The sequence below is a fragment of the Ictalurus punctatus genome, chromosome 17, assembly GCF_001660625.3.
Source record: "Ictalurus punctatus breed USDA103 chromosome 17, Coco_2.0, whole genome shotgun sequence".
In the NCBI taxonomy this organism is placed as follows: domain Eukaryota; kingdom Metazoa; phylum Chordata; class Actinopteri; order Siluriformes; family Ictaluridae; genus Ictalurus; species Ictalurus punctatus.
The window spans coordinates 26194443-26209263 of record NC_030432.2 but is presented as its reverse complement, the minus strand read 5'-3'; the positions used below and the strand labels follow the sequence as shown (position 1 = coordinate 26209263).

Here is a 14821-nt window from a genome sequence, read left to right as displayed (position 1 = left end):
TTCACATACGCTGTGTCTTTATTGAAAATCAAAACATCTATACAACTGAAACATACACTATTTTAATTTACGTCATTTTTGCAGGGACTAAAAACCACGAGCAAAAATACCACATTGTTCTGAGAGCACTTGAGCAGAGCTGGCTGGCATAAACCCCGGTGTAGAGCCCTGATCACACGGAACTGCAGGCGTGCTTGTGGAATTGAACCTCATGGAGGAAGAGGAGAAATGTGGACGCTTCCTACACGCACTGACGAGATGAAACTGAGGCACAGAAGAGATGAAGACATTTCTCAGTGTTTGCTCTTTTTGGATTTTTTGTGTGAGCGGTGCGGTGAGCGGGAACGGGAACGGGATTTTTTGGAGGATTTTTTGGGCGTTCGTGATCTGGACCTGCGGGAGCGTTTGGGTGTGGCGGAGGGAGAAGGTGATCTGCACAGTAAAGGACAGAGAAAGGGGGAGAGAGTGAGTGAGAGAGAGAGAGAACATGAACACACAGCACAAACACAATTGTCAGAATTACACAGATAAGAACAGATCTAATGGACTGTACCATTCCACCACGTGGGTGTGTTGATAATCAGCCCTGGAATACACCATTATATTTAATATATCTGTATACACCGTTATTGGATTCTGTAAGATTACTCTACATAATGCCTTTCTGGATCATTGTAAAAGCTTATACTTTTCTTAGTGTATAAAGTTTCTATAACATATCGAACTGAGCGTTCATACGTCACTGATGCTACAGCTGGAGAGAGAGAGTACAGATGGAATAAAGAGACATAAATAAAGGTGCAAATACAGGTAACAATGGGGTTAACAATGGAGAGAGGTGGATGTAAAGATAGACGGTAGGGATGGAGAAGGAAATGGGCAGAGACAGGAGATAGGTGGAGACAGAAGGAGACACATGGACATAGAAACAGACAGGTGGAGGCAGAAATAGACAGGTGGAGGCATGGAGCCAGACAGGCGGAGACAGAGAGGTGGAGAGACAGAGACAGAGAGGTGGAGGGGAAGCAGACCGTTTGGAGGATTTTCGGCTGCTGTCTCTGGGCGAGTCTCTGTAGGTGGAGCGTGAGCTGTCCTTGGTGTGAGAGCGGTCGGAGCGCTCAGAGCGCGGTGATGGAGATCGGACACGGCGGGCACTGCTGCTGCGACTCGGACTAGGAGACGGACTGTGTCTGCGCTTCCTAGCCAATCACAACACAGGGATTTCATTTGAATCACTTTCAGCTTCAGACGCTGATTCCCCCCCGACACTGGTGTGGGTCACTTACTTTTCTTTTCTGTTGGACGAGGAGTCCTCTTTTTCCTTCTCTTTATGAGTTACATCAGATTTGTCCTTGTCCTTTTTCTCTTTTTCCTTCTCTTTGTCTTTCTCCACTTCTTTTTCCTTTTCCTAAAAGTTATAAAACAGACTTCAGCATATCCCAAACACTCCCGTATTTCCAGCAAAGGAACATTTTCAGGCCCTGCCCCAGTTTCTGACTTCTTGGGACGGAGCTTGCAGTGCTAAGTGTTGATTGGTCAATAAAGATTCAGGAGAATGACTGATTCACTCTCAGCCTGAATTTATTCAGCTACATGTGTTTTATTGCAGTTCAGCCAGGACACAGGAATGTTTATACCATGCTTTTATAAAAATACACAAGAGTCAGAAACATGGTGTGTGTGTGTGTGTGCGTGCGTGTGTGTGAGAAAGAGACATGCTGCTCTATGAAGAAATATAGCTGCAGTATGAAATTACACTCACTGTACAGCGAATATCAAAAGTGGCATTAATGCTGTATTTACACAAAGTATTTTATATATACACAAAATACTGACCCCTGCATGACCACACCCACACACCCCTGCATCCACCCCCGTACAGAACACCACACCCTCTATCAGAAGTGTGACTGACCCTCTGCAGTAGTTTGTCCCTGTACAGCTCCACCTGTTCCTGAATACTCTGGCCGGATTTTTTGGGCCGTTTTCCGGATTCCAGCTCGTCCTGAAACTTCATCACTTTGAGCTGTAAACAGAAGCGTAATTAAACATCTAACAGAGTTCCTGGCTGTACATGGAGCAGCATGTGATGAGCAAATTCACCTCAATCTCCCGTAGCTTAGCGCGTTTCTCTTCACTCATCTCTGAAAGTTTGGCCGATTTAGAGTCCTGCTGATGTTCCTCTTTAGCAGGCTGAGACTGCAGTTCTGCCGAGGAACTCTTCACAGTCTCCTTCACATCGCCCTCGTGTGTTTTCCTGTTATGTACAGTGTTTTAGTCACTCACAAGCAATAAGACAGAAGTGGTCACTATGTCCTGAAACATTCAGCAGTTTAAACGCTAACCACACAACATCAACAGTATGGAGGACCAAAACTGCAGAAATTAAATATAAATACATAATAAACAAAACAAGACACAGAAGTGTAAGTGTAAATACAAACATAAATAATTAATTAAAATGTTGAAATAAATAAACATGGAAATAAATACATGCAAGTATAAATAAATATAAGTAAAAAATGAACCCATGAATAAATAAATAAAACAAATGGAAAAAATAAATAAAAGAATAAATTAAAGTTAAAAAGAATAAAAATAAAATAAATACAGGATTAAATTTAACAAAAAATAAATGATTTATATTTGTTTTATCATGTCGTTTATTCCTAATTATTTTCCCATTATTACACGTGTTTGTTTATTTTTAAATTCCTGCAGGTTTGGTCCTCCATACAACAGATGTTATTAAATAAAAATAAAATAAACGAGCTTTGATTTTTACCTCTCGCCGCTTTTCTCAGACTCCTCTGGCAAATCGAAGACTTCCCACTTTGACGTAGTTATAGCTGTGAAACAAACATCAGTATAAAATCTTAAAGACACGGAAACAGAGCTGAGCACAGAGCTGACGGACGTGAGAGAAATCTCCATAAATACCCTGAGCCTGGAGAGCAGATCCGTCCACTTCCTCCCACTTAGATGGAGCCATTTTAAACCCAGGTTTCTGTCCGTCCACTAAACAAGTAAAGCTCAAATCAGGGATTATTTCTACACAAGAGTTTCTTTTTCATGTAAATCCGTGTCATCTGATCCGTCTAAACAATCATGTTGAGACTGAAACCTTCCTCTTCTACTGTATCCAATAACCTGTTTATCAGGGTTTAAATCCCATCAGTTTCACCCCCCTGTATAAAAGGATTTTTAAAATTCCTGGCAACTCGCCCTGGTTATCTCACTACATTCTGTCTGTTACTCCGGACACATGGCTGAAGGGGCGGAGTCAGCTTTTAGTTACTATGGCAATGAGCTCTGACATTCTCACCCTGAACATCTGAGATGTGTGTAAAGAGTGAAGGGGTGTGTGTGTGTGTGTGAGAGAGTGAGAGTGCGCAGGTGTGACTCACGAGGAAGGCCGTCCAGCTCTTCCTCTGATCCTTTTATTGGAACCCCGTCCAGGTCGTCCAGTACAGCACCATCTAGTGGAGCTCCATCGATTGGTGTTCCATCAACATCCTCTAAAGGTGCTCCATCCAACTCCTCTTCCACGATGGGGGCACCATCCAAATCCTCAACCTGTTCAGTGGGCTGACACACACACACACACACACCGAGACTTTATTTCTGATTAACTAGCTTATTTTATTACATCAGGGACACCTTTGATGTAAATAAGGTTAAAAATGATAATGAGTCTTTATTGATCACATATGCATTACAGCAATGTGAAATTCTTTTCTTCATATATCCCAGCATGTCAGGAAGTTGGGGTCAGACGTCAGGGTCAGCCATGATACAGTGCCCCTGGAGCAGAGAGGGTTAAGGGCCTTGCTCAAGGGCCCAACGGTGGCAGATTGGCAGTGCTGGGGTTTCAACCACCGACCTTCTGATCAGTAACCCAGAGCCTAAACCTCCAAGCCTCCACTGTGTCCGTCCCCCCCCCCCCCCCCGTCCCCCCCCACCCCACTGTGTGATTAAAGATTTAATCACACTTCAGTCAGGTGGAGGTCAAACTGAGGGAAAGAGGACAAGAACACATTAAGGACAGAAGTGGAACATGGCTGTGGTGTTAAACCCTCACCTCAGACACTTCTGCCTCCTTTTCGGGATCGAGACTGACGAGACCCAGGAAAATGTTCTGGAGTTTGATGAGGAACGGATCAGGATACACGGCCCAGTCCTCCCACGCTCGGAAACATGACATCACTCTTTGCTGAGAAGATAAAAACCGGTATTAAACAATTTCCATTTTAGTGTGAGACTCAGGCAGGTCGCACACGCATGCACGCACACGCACGCACGCACACGCATGCACGCACACGCATGCACGCACACGCACGCAGCAGAACAGCAAGTAAACACACACTGCTCACAGGATGCCAAATTCAGGAACTCTGGCTCTCACACAAACAGCTGCTTAACATATTTAAATATAGCAGCAATGTGTACCTTAAAATTCTCAGACTGTAAGTGGCCCTGTATCGTCTTAAAGGTGGCGTTGAGATCAGAGAATATCTGACACAGTTTAATCTCAAAGCTGGTAAAGAAAAAGAGCAAATTAATGACATCATGCTGCTTACAAATTGAGACACCGAAAAATAATTACGTAATTGACATACAATTTCCGATAATAGGAGGCGTTAGCGACTTTAGCCGAGGAGTTATACAACACATCAGACACCAAATATAACCTCGCAATCTGTGAAGAAATTATAAAAAAAAAAAGATTATTAATCAAAACAGAAGTAACACTAAATATCTTTACTTCCTGTCTTCTCTTTTTTGTTTCATACAAAATACCAAAGAAAACAATTTCTTTTTAATTTAAACTATAAATACAGTAAATTTCGCAATAATTAACAGCATATGTGTGTGTGTGAGAGGTGTTCTGACCTTTTTAGGAAGCGGGGTTTTCAGGATGGACAGAGACTCTGTGATGCACTCGACAATCTCCTCTGCAGCGTCAGCGCGAGTGAGACAGAACAGCATGGCCTCCGCAACGTCACTCCTCCTGGGGGTGAGACCTCGCAGAATCTCCTCTAGTTTATCTCTCTCACTGTAAACGTAAACACACACGCGTACGTGTTAATTACTATTCCTCCTTCTGTTTGTTTTATGCCTTCATGTGTATTAAGTATCATACTCGTCTTTCAGAGATCCTTTCTTGATGCCTTCTTCCTCCTCATCTTCATTCTCCTCCTCCTCCTCCTCCTGAGGTGTGCCGTGCAGGTACGGGTTCAGAGGAGGCGGTCGCCACAACGAGCCGTTCTTAAACAACCTGAAGTCCTCTGTCCTCCACTTAGTCGGAGAATCTCCCTGTGTGACATTTCAGAGTTCAGTCTCAGCTCAAACACACTGGGGGGATGTATGTGTGTGTAGTGACTTACCTGCAGGATGGAATACAACTTCCAACGATAATACACGTGAGCCGGGCTCTGATTCTCAAATAAAAACCTGCACACAAACACACGTGTAATTTATTTAAAAAGATGTGAAGAGTGAAGCCTCTTTATTGCCACGGCCGTGTGAGGTTCATAACTGATTCATGTAAGACTGAGTGTTATTTTGATTCTCTATATGTTAGACTGTATAATTCAGAATGAATGAAAGCCTGTTTATTGAAATTAAATGCCATGTAAAGAGCTTAGTGAGAAAAAAAAAAAACAGGTGATAAAGCTCACCTGTACAAGGGGTTGCTAATTTCTCTGTTCATGATCATGGCCTCAAACATAGGACCTTCACGCACCACAAACTCGATCATCCGGTGGATTAGAGAGAGCAAATTCCTACAAAAGCAACACAGTTAGACACGGATTCAGAGCCATCAACAAAACACACACACACACACACACACACGGTCATATCCACTTGTGCACGCACTCTCACACACACACACACATACACCCTACCTTACTGCATTATCTCACACAACTTCTCTCTCTCTCTCACACACACACACACACACACGACTGCATTACAGTACACTGAGTGGTGAGTGAATAGTGAACAGTGCAGTGTGTAAGGTTTAAAACTGACTGGCAGTGTAACAACACACACACTGTGAGAATGAGGACAATGGCACTATGCTAACAGCACTGCTCCCTCACTGTACATTGCCTTTAACGTCACCTGTTCATGCTAATGGTTTCGTTACCAGGCCAAAGGGACATTAATTCTTGCACAAAACTATCATGTAAAGGTGATTTATTGCTTTGGGTCAGAATGTAGAAAATCACAGTCACAAAGCATTGGAGCCGATCATACCGATGTCATTCTGTATACTTTCCCCAATCCTCAGTCCTGTGACGTTTTCCTGGTCCCTCGCTGCTGCAGTTCAACTGGTGCTGCTCACCAAGGCCAAGGTCAAAGGTCACTGACACTACAGGGATTGGGTGCTGCGCTTTTGACCCACACTACTGCAGCGGTTCAGGTGAGCATCAGCCAGAGGCAGGTGTGCAGGTGTGTGTGTGTTGGGGGGGTTGTGTGTGTCATCACTGTGATACCGCTCTATTCCAGAGTTATACAATGGTGTAAGTTCTCGAGTAGACACTGCAGCTCACGCTGACACGGATCCAGCCGTGTGTGTGTGTGTGTGTGTGTGTGTGTGTGTGTGTATATATACAGTCAGCACTACTCTTACTGACAGCGTTATCAAACGCCACAGCACACATTTTGTGGAGAAGAAACACACAGTTACTGACACATTAAATCTTCTGCATACATATTTAAATGCTGCTCTGTGTGTGTGTGTGTGTGTGTATAAACTTTATAACACCACTGAAGGTCCCATTATCAATACCCTCTTCCTGTGGGGAGATGTGTATAATCAGAATATACATAATTTAACTATCCGAGTCTCATCAGTTACAAATAAACAAATGTATAACTATTTATTTATTTTACACTTTTACCCAAAAACACACACACATTTAAGCTTAATACACTTCAAGTGCAATAACATTAGTTTAGCTCAGGACCAATTTTAATGTGCACTTTCATCAGCTTTAGGTTTTTTTCTGTGTGTGTGTGTGTGTGTGTGCGTGCACGTGACTGCGTGTGTGTATATTTATGCTCTGCCTCAACTGTTGCTCAGCTGAACAGCCTGTGTAGCGCTCACATGTCCAATGGTTTATAAACTACAGAGATTTTGTCTACATTTGATAAGAATTTGGAGAAGAAGAGAAACATGTACCTTTCTGTTGGGATAACCACTTTGACTATGGCTTGCGACAGAGTCTGGATATGAAGTCACATCAGATAATAAACATAGAATAGACGTGAGTATTGTTAAAAAGGAAACAAGCATAACACTATATGCAACATTAACCTACAACAAAACGTCTACGCTGGTCAGTTTTAAAACTTTATAACTGAACTACTGACACTTTTACACCACACTGTCTACAAACATCTTAACGCAATTACATCTCTAACAACAAAACCAACATCATACAGCTCTGAAAATAACATCAAGACCTACAAATGAGTGAAGGTTCACTCTACATGACTTACCCGTGTATATCAGTGTATAGTGTTTATTCTACTCTACACTCACAGGGATTTCACTTTCACTGGGGTTTATTCCTCACAGCAGCCTCATCAATTCCGTCTGAGATTATAATCCGACAACATGGTGGTAGAATTATTCACTCGGAAGAGGTGTGTTGGGTTTTTACTGCTTTTTTTAACTAATATTTTAATAATATTGAACTACTCATACCGATCCACATCATCAATCAGACGGTGATAAATCTCTCAGAGATCAGACTGATGTGAGGGAGCTGTGAGGAACTCACCCCAGTGTTCAAAATAAACCTTTGTTCTCCTAACTAACTCGACAGAGCTAATTACAGCTTTATTGTTTTTGTGGCGTCCGTGTGGAGCGAGTTACCTTCTCGAACTCGTCTTTGTTCTTGGGAGGTGGGGGCATGGGGGCGTTGGGGTTCTTCAGCCTCTCTTTGGGCTGAGCGTTGAAGGGCAGACCAGAAGGTGGAGGAGGGAGCGTGTGCTCCATCATGGATGGAGGGATGTAGATGGGGTGGGGGGGAATTGGCACGCCTTTGCCCCATCCCAGCTTCATTTCAAAGTTCATTATCATTTTTCCTGAAAGGACATAACCAGAATTAAATGTTAAACACTGCAGGGGGATGAAGCTCCAGTTCCCCACACACACACACACACACACACACACACACACACATACACCTGTTTGAAAAGTGGAGAAGAAATCTGTTTTCCAGCATGTGCTGCAGGTGAAACATTCAGAGTCACAACATTTACACTCGGGCATGAAGGAAAGTCAACCATGTGGTCTGAACTTAATAAGAGACTCAAACTAAAACTAACGTGATGAGAAAAAAAAAAGATCAGATTTCATTTCACGTCGTTATTTAAAAAAAACGGCTGGAATAAAATGTGAATAAGTTAACAAGAACAACAGAACAGGTGAGGTGTTAAACATTCTGTGGAGAAAGCGGCACAGCGAAGAGCAACGCGATGAAGAGTAATACGATGAGTGATTAGTGAAGAGATGAGTGATGTAAAAAGTGACGTGATGATGAGTGATGTAAAAAGTGACGTGATGATGAGTGATGTAAAAAGTGACGTGATGATGAGTGAAGTAAACAGATTGGTATTTTTACATGCTATTTTTACACTAATGTTTTACACACACACACCATTTAAGTGTTTAAGCGCTCGTTCTGCATCTCTCCTCGTCATGAAGGCCACAAAACCACAGTTTCTCTCTCGGGCTCTCTCCTCATCAGTCCTGGGCCACATGATCTTCACACTCGCCAACGGCCCGTAGCGTCCAAACTCCTGACACAACATCTCCTCGTTCATCTACAACACAAACAGGACCGAGTCGAAAATCAGTGACCAAAAAAACCCAGTGCGACTGGACGAGGGTCACATGACCATGACATCAACAGTACATACCTTTTACACACACTTTCCCACCACTTAAATTTTAAGAGCATTAATAGACCATTGAGGACGGTGTACAGTGTAGAGTGATATTTGGGGTAAAGTGTTTATGCAGTGGAATCTGAAAAAGCTTCATTACTCCAGTGCAGGTCATGTAGCAGTGTGAGCTTTCACACAGTGTTTATTAAAACAACCGCGCGTGTGTGTTCCAGTGACACTACACACTCAAAATGAACTCAGTTGCTGCTTACATTATTATTATTATTATTACTTTGTTATTATCATTAGTCAAAACTGCATAGCAGATCATATTTACACTGATACACACTCACTGAGCACTTTATTAGGAACACTATACTAACACTGAGAAGGGTAGAGTCTCCCTCTGCTCTCAAATCCACAATTCTTTATGGCAAGGGTTCTACAAGATGTTCCTTTGAGATTCTGCTCCATGTTGACATGGTCGCATCACACAATTCCTGCAGATCAGATAGAGGCGAGTTTTGCTTTGTGACATGGTGCATTATCGTGCTGAAGTAGCCGTTCCATTAGAAGATGGTAAATTGTGGCCATGAAGAGATGCACACGGAGAGCAACGATACTCAAATACGCTGTGCATTTAAACCGTGATTGATTTGTCCCAAAGTGTCCCAAGAAAACATTCCCCAGACCATTACACCACCTCCACCAGCCTGGACTGGTGACACAAGGCAGGTCGGGTCCAGGGATTCATGCTGTCGGAGCCAAATCCTGACCGGACCATCTGGGTTCCTCAGCAGAAACCGTGATTCATCAGACCAGGAAGTTCATCCAGTCTTCAGCTGTCCAGTGTTGGTGAGCCTGTACCCACTGCAGCCTCAGCTTTCTGTTCTTGACTGACAGAAGAGGAACCCGACGTGGTCTTCTGCTGTTGTAAACCCATCCGCCTCAAGGTTCGATATGTTGTGCATTCTGCGATGCTTTTCTACTCGGCACAACGATACAGAGTGGTTATCTGAGTTACTGCAGCCTGTGACAAGTCTGGACCTTCTCCGTCGATCTCTCTCATCTACAAGGTTGTTTCCGTCCTCAGAACTGACGCTCACTGGATGTATTTTCTTTATCACACCATTCTGAGTGAACTCTAGAGACTGTTGTGTGTGAAACACAGATCAGCAGTTATAGAAATACTCAAACCAGCCTGACTGACACCAACAACCAGGACACGCTCAAAATCACAAATCACATTTTATCCCCATTCTGATGGTTGATGTGAACATTAACTGAAGCTGCTGGCCGTATCTGCATGATTTATGCATTGCACTGCTGATTGGCTGATTAACTAACTTTATGGATCATAAAACTGGAACATAATATATTCCAGTGTGGCTTCTAAAGCTATGGATTCAACAGTGTGTGTGAGTAAAACAAGTTCATACATGTATAGTCCTCTTAATAAAATTAAATCAGGATAAAATACAGTAAAAATAATCATGAATGTAAATGACCTGAGGGTTTATGTTTCCCAGGTACAGGTTTGTGGTTGTAGGATCTCCAACATCATGTGAGCCTGGAGCAGATTCATCTAAAACTGGAACAGCACAAACACCTCATCACCAATCCATGATGGTACACACACACACAAATACACAAACACACACACACAAAACTTACAGGAGCGTCTTCCCTCCACGTTGGGCAGAGGCTCAAATCTACTGACTCGTCCCTTCATCCGGTGGCGTTCATCCCGCTCCTCCTGGATTCTAAACACAGGGGTTTTTTTTTTGTTTTTTTTTTTTAAAAAGGACATTTTCTCTGTGTGTCTCTCTCTCTCACACACACACACACACACACACACACACACACACACAGAGAGTGAGATAACACACTTACTGTTTCAGCTCTTCTTTGAAAAGCTCCAGATTGCTCTTTTTCTTCTCTTTCTCCGCTTTCTTTAAAGCCTTGAGAGAATTTAGGAAGATCATTACCTTTCCCCCATATGAATGAGAGGAAGTGAAAAGTAGAAGAAAAGCAGGAATGGAGTGAAACTCACGTTGCGTTTGTCTAAGGTGAGAAACTGGGGCGGAGTCTCCAGCGGTAAAAATGTTTTCGCCTCCAGAATTTTGGATTTGGGTTTGTAAAGTTTTCCTCTCTTATCATCGACTGTAGCTTCCTCTGTACATATAAACCGTGTAAACTTAGGGTTAGGGTTATACAGTGTGCTTCATCACTGACACACACACACTCCGGCTTAACCCTCAGCAACCACATGTGCTTTATTCTGTCACACACACACACAGTACAGCTGGAGTTTAATGATGAAGTGTGTTAATGTTAGAGCTGCTGTTCAAAGAGTTTTAAAATGTGGTGCTGGTTGTGTCAGTGTTGATGTGTGTGTGTGTGTTTGTGCGGGCGTGTGTGTGTGATGTTGGTGTTTATTACCTTTAGTAGCGTTGGCGATTCCTCCTCGGACAAAAGTTTTCACTCGCCCTTCACCTCCCTCAAAGGCAGCCAGGAATTCCTCATAGATTTCTGCAGCTGCTTTCTCGTCCTCCTGTTCAACACACACACACACACACACACACACACACATTAATATAATTACTCGATATATTATTTATATCCTGCCGTGTTGTCAGGGTTCTGCTTCTGCATGCTTCAGCTCTTGTTTTTAAACAGCCAGCATTACAGATGCTACAACACAATCTCAGATAATAGTGTTACGCTCGTGCGCGCTGTGTGTTGGTGGCATGCGAGTGTGTGTTGGTGTGTTAGTGGGGTTGTCGTGCAGTGACTGGGGTCCAGTTGGATGAAGTCCTCACACACACACACACACTTCAGGAGAGAGCTGTGTGTAAATCACTGCACTAAACACCAGCCACAACACAGCGAGTAAAATCTAAATTCTATATAAATCTATACACTGAATAATACACCATGCTGACGTGTACACACTCTTTCTCTCACACCCCCGCTCACATGCTCCCTCACACACTCTCTCTCTCTCACACCCCCACTCACATGCTCCCTCACACACTCACCTTCTTCTTCAGTTCATCCTGTTCCTTTTTACTCAGAGTTCTTTTAGCCACAGCCATTTTCCCGATGCTGAAGGCCTTCAGTTTACTTTCCAGCAAAGCCTGAAGAGAAAAACACACACACACACACACACACACACACACACACTGTATACTAGGCCTGAGAGAGGGAGGGAAATGTTTTCCTCTGCTGCAGGCTGTTAAACTGATATTAAACACACACACAGAGTAACACCTGCACTTTCACACCACACACTTCCTCTGAATGTTTCTGTAGTTTTTAATAAATACATAAATGTGAAATTTGGACACAGAGATAATTCATTAGCATAATCAACACCACTGTTTACGCTAACACGTGTAGAGGAATATTTACAGACTTAGCACTTTAGTATCTTACTAAATCACATACGACTTAAAATAAAATACATCCTATTTAAAATACGTTCAAGAAGGATTGACTAAAAGAAATATTAGCAATTAATGCTGAATATTAGCAATACACCGGGAAAGTTAGCATGCTAGCCAGCTACTAGTAAATTCCTGAGCAGCTTTGTAGTTAAAATATATATTAAAGACGTTTTCATTATTATGCCATGGTTTGTATAGTTTTACCAGAAACTGCTATGTTAATGTGTGGGTTTTATTTATAGTAATATTATGTATTTTGAAGATGATGTTAGCCAGTTAGCTATCGACAACAACGTCATTTTATCCTTTAGCTAACAGCCCAGTGTTAGCGGGGTGTGCTAACTAAAGCTGAAAAGAACCACAGCAGCAGAGCAGGATGTGTTTCTGGTTTAAAACCCACACACTGCTGAACTGTAACACAGTCACAGTGTAATTAATAAAAATGATTATAAATGTACCTTGGAGCTGGCCTTCGGCGTCCCGCCTGGCGTTTTGTCCGCCATTTTCCCACAGCAATGCAAAGCGCTGGACCGCGTCCCAAATTACAGCCTGTCGCAGACTTAGTACACTATATAGGATAGAGAATACATGATGCCATCAGTAACGTAGTGCCCTTTCATAGGGAGAAAGGATGCGTTTGGGATTTAGCCTCATAGCAGAGCCTGAACCGTGCAGATGATTGTGATAGAATGAGAACGTTAACGTCCTACAGGGTGAAGATTAACTCGCCCCCTACAGGACACGAAGTGCACTAGATAGGGATATGAAGTGCACTTGTGTATGGAATAGAGTTTTCGGAATGGAATTTATTTGGGACTTAGCCAGACATATATGCGTGTATTGAAGGGAACAATAATATAATAAATATAATATAATATAATATAATATAATATAATATAATATAATATAATATAATATAATATAATATAATTCAGTTCTGCTAAACGCTAGCGCAGTCAGCGTGAGGGAAAATGGATATACGCAGGTTATTGTTTATTTAAAGCAGTAAAGGAGTTGAAACTGAAACAGAAACATCCTCTGATGCTGAGCAGGAAAACAAGGCGTGTAAACGTCTATATGAGTTCCAGTTCACGTGAACATGACGTGAGCAGAGCAGAAGGAAAGATAATGAACTCTACGTGACTCTGTAGCAGCTAAACCCATACAGTGATAGCTTAGCTGTGTCTCCTCTTGACTAGCGACACCAAACTAGCCTAGTTAGATAAGGTTTATATTTTATCGCTCTGGTAGTTCTACACACAGCGACACGCCCGAGGAAGGTTTTATTATAAATCCAGCTTTTTCTGATCGTGTCATACGCGTCACTGTGTGTGTCATCACTGAGTGTCACTCCACTCGTCTGAGTTCACCACGTAAAATTACACTTCTAGAAACAGTTGACTGAAACAGTACAGTAGAGTTAGTGAGATCATCAGCAGACGTGGCAAACAATAATTTTTTCATAAATATAGCTTTTGACTTTTGATTAAACTCTGAAAGCTCGTCAGATGGAGATGAAAAGCAGATGGAGATGAAAAGAAGATGAGATGAAAATGAGATGGAGATGAAAATGAGATGGAGATGAAAGTGAGATGGAGATGAAAGGGAGATGGAGAGGAAAAGGAGATGGAGATGAAAGGGAGATGAGATGAAAATGAGATGGAGATGAAAATGAGATGGAGATGAAAGGGAGATGGAGATCTTCTTTGCCTTCTATTTCCGGTAGCAGAGCAAAAATAAACAATGTGTTTGGCCAGATTGTGTCTGAAATGTCAGTTATTCGATATTTCTTTCTTTCCCGTGGCCTCGTGCCTACAGCCCGAATCACAGCCAAGCAGATGTTCAGTAACCTCGCTCTTGCTCGTGTGATATAGCTTAAATATAAAGGTTCAGTATAGTACACAAAATAGTCAAAACATGACATTTTCAAGCTCGCTCTCCATATGTTTCCTCACGTCACTGCTCTCCTAATAACAACTGCTGCTGCACACATTAATCTTATATCCATTGCTGTTGAAGTGTCTTGCCACTGGAAAGGAGAAATCCTTCATTCTGATGGTGTGAAAGTGCTCGACAAAAAGATCAGCCAATTTCCTCCTGGTTTCTTCAACATATAGCTGATTACATCTCTTACAGGAAAGAAAATAAACAGCTTTTACGGTTATTTACAGTTGTAAATATTCAGATCCATGCTGCTATAGTAAATTAAAAAAACAAATATAAAAAAAATAAAAAAAACATCTTCTGATTGAAGAATTCACCTGTGCTGTGGTATAACTGTGCTCAACACACACCCTCTGTGAAAAGAAAGATAACGCCCACCACATTATAACTCCTAATGTAAACACTTCTCTGCGTCTCTGCATTATAATCGTTTTTCTTTCGTTTTTGTATGAATGTATTGTGAATACTCGATGCATGTAGCCAGACAAACTGTTCCAACTAGTACAGCTACATACAATCAT

At 42.2% G+C, this 14821-nt stretch overlaps 1 protein-coding gene across 1 annotated transcript; it reads right to left on the bottom strand.

Annotated features, from left to right (window-relative positions):
• On the bottom strand, nt 1-12965 carry u2surp (U2 snRNP-associated SURP domain containing). The gene is made up of 25 exons (XM_017491125.3): nt 12815-12965; nt 11949-12047; nt 11350-11461; nt 10961-11082; nt 10801-10868; nt 10582-10670; nt 10416-10498; nt 8679-8844; nt 7892-8103; nt 7193-7236; nt 5682-5786; nt 5388-5454; nt 5144-5316; nt 4894-5056; nt 4620-4699; nt 4450-4537; nt 4082-4213; nt 3408-3588; nt 2941-3018; nt 2786-2849; nt 2104-2257; nt 1916-2026; nt 1287-1408; nt 1032-1199; nt 1-432 (listed from the first exon to the last, which is right to left on the bottom strand). The coding sequence occupies exons 1-25, from the start codon at nt 12857-12859 to the stop codon at nt 294-296; spliced, it is 2865 nt and encodes a 954-aa protein (XP_017346614.1). The 5' UTR covers nt 12860-12965; the 3' UTR covers nt 1-293.
• Nucleotides 12966-14821: the final 1856 nt, after the last annotated feature.

Excerpts from the sequence above, each read along its gene's own strand:
- u2surp (XM_017491125.3), bottom strand. The coding sequence starts at position 12,859 with ATGGCGGACAAAACGCCAGGCGGGACGCCGAAGGCCAGCTCCAAG. Across the intron at positions 8,104-8,678 it reads AGCGCTTAAACACTTAAATG|GAAAAATGATAATGAACTTT; the intron begins GTGTGTGTGTGT and ends ATGTCCTTTCAG. Across the intron at positions 433-1,031 it reads AGCCGAAAATCCTCCAAACG|ATCACCTTCTCCCTCCGCCA; the intron begins GTCTGCTTCCCC and ends TTTACTGTGCAG.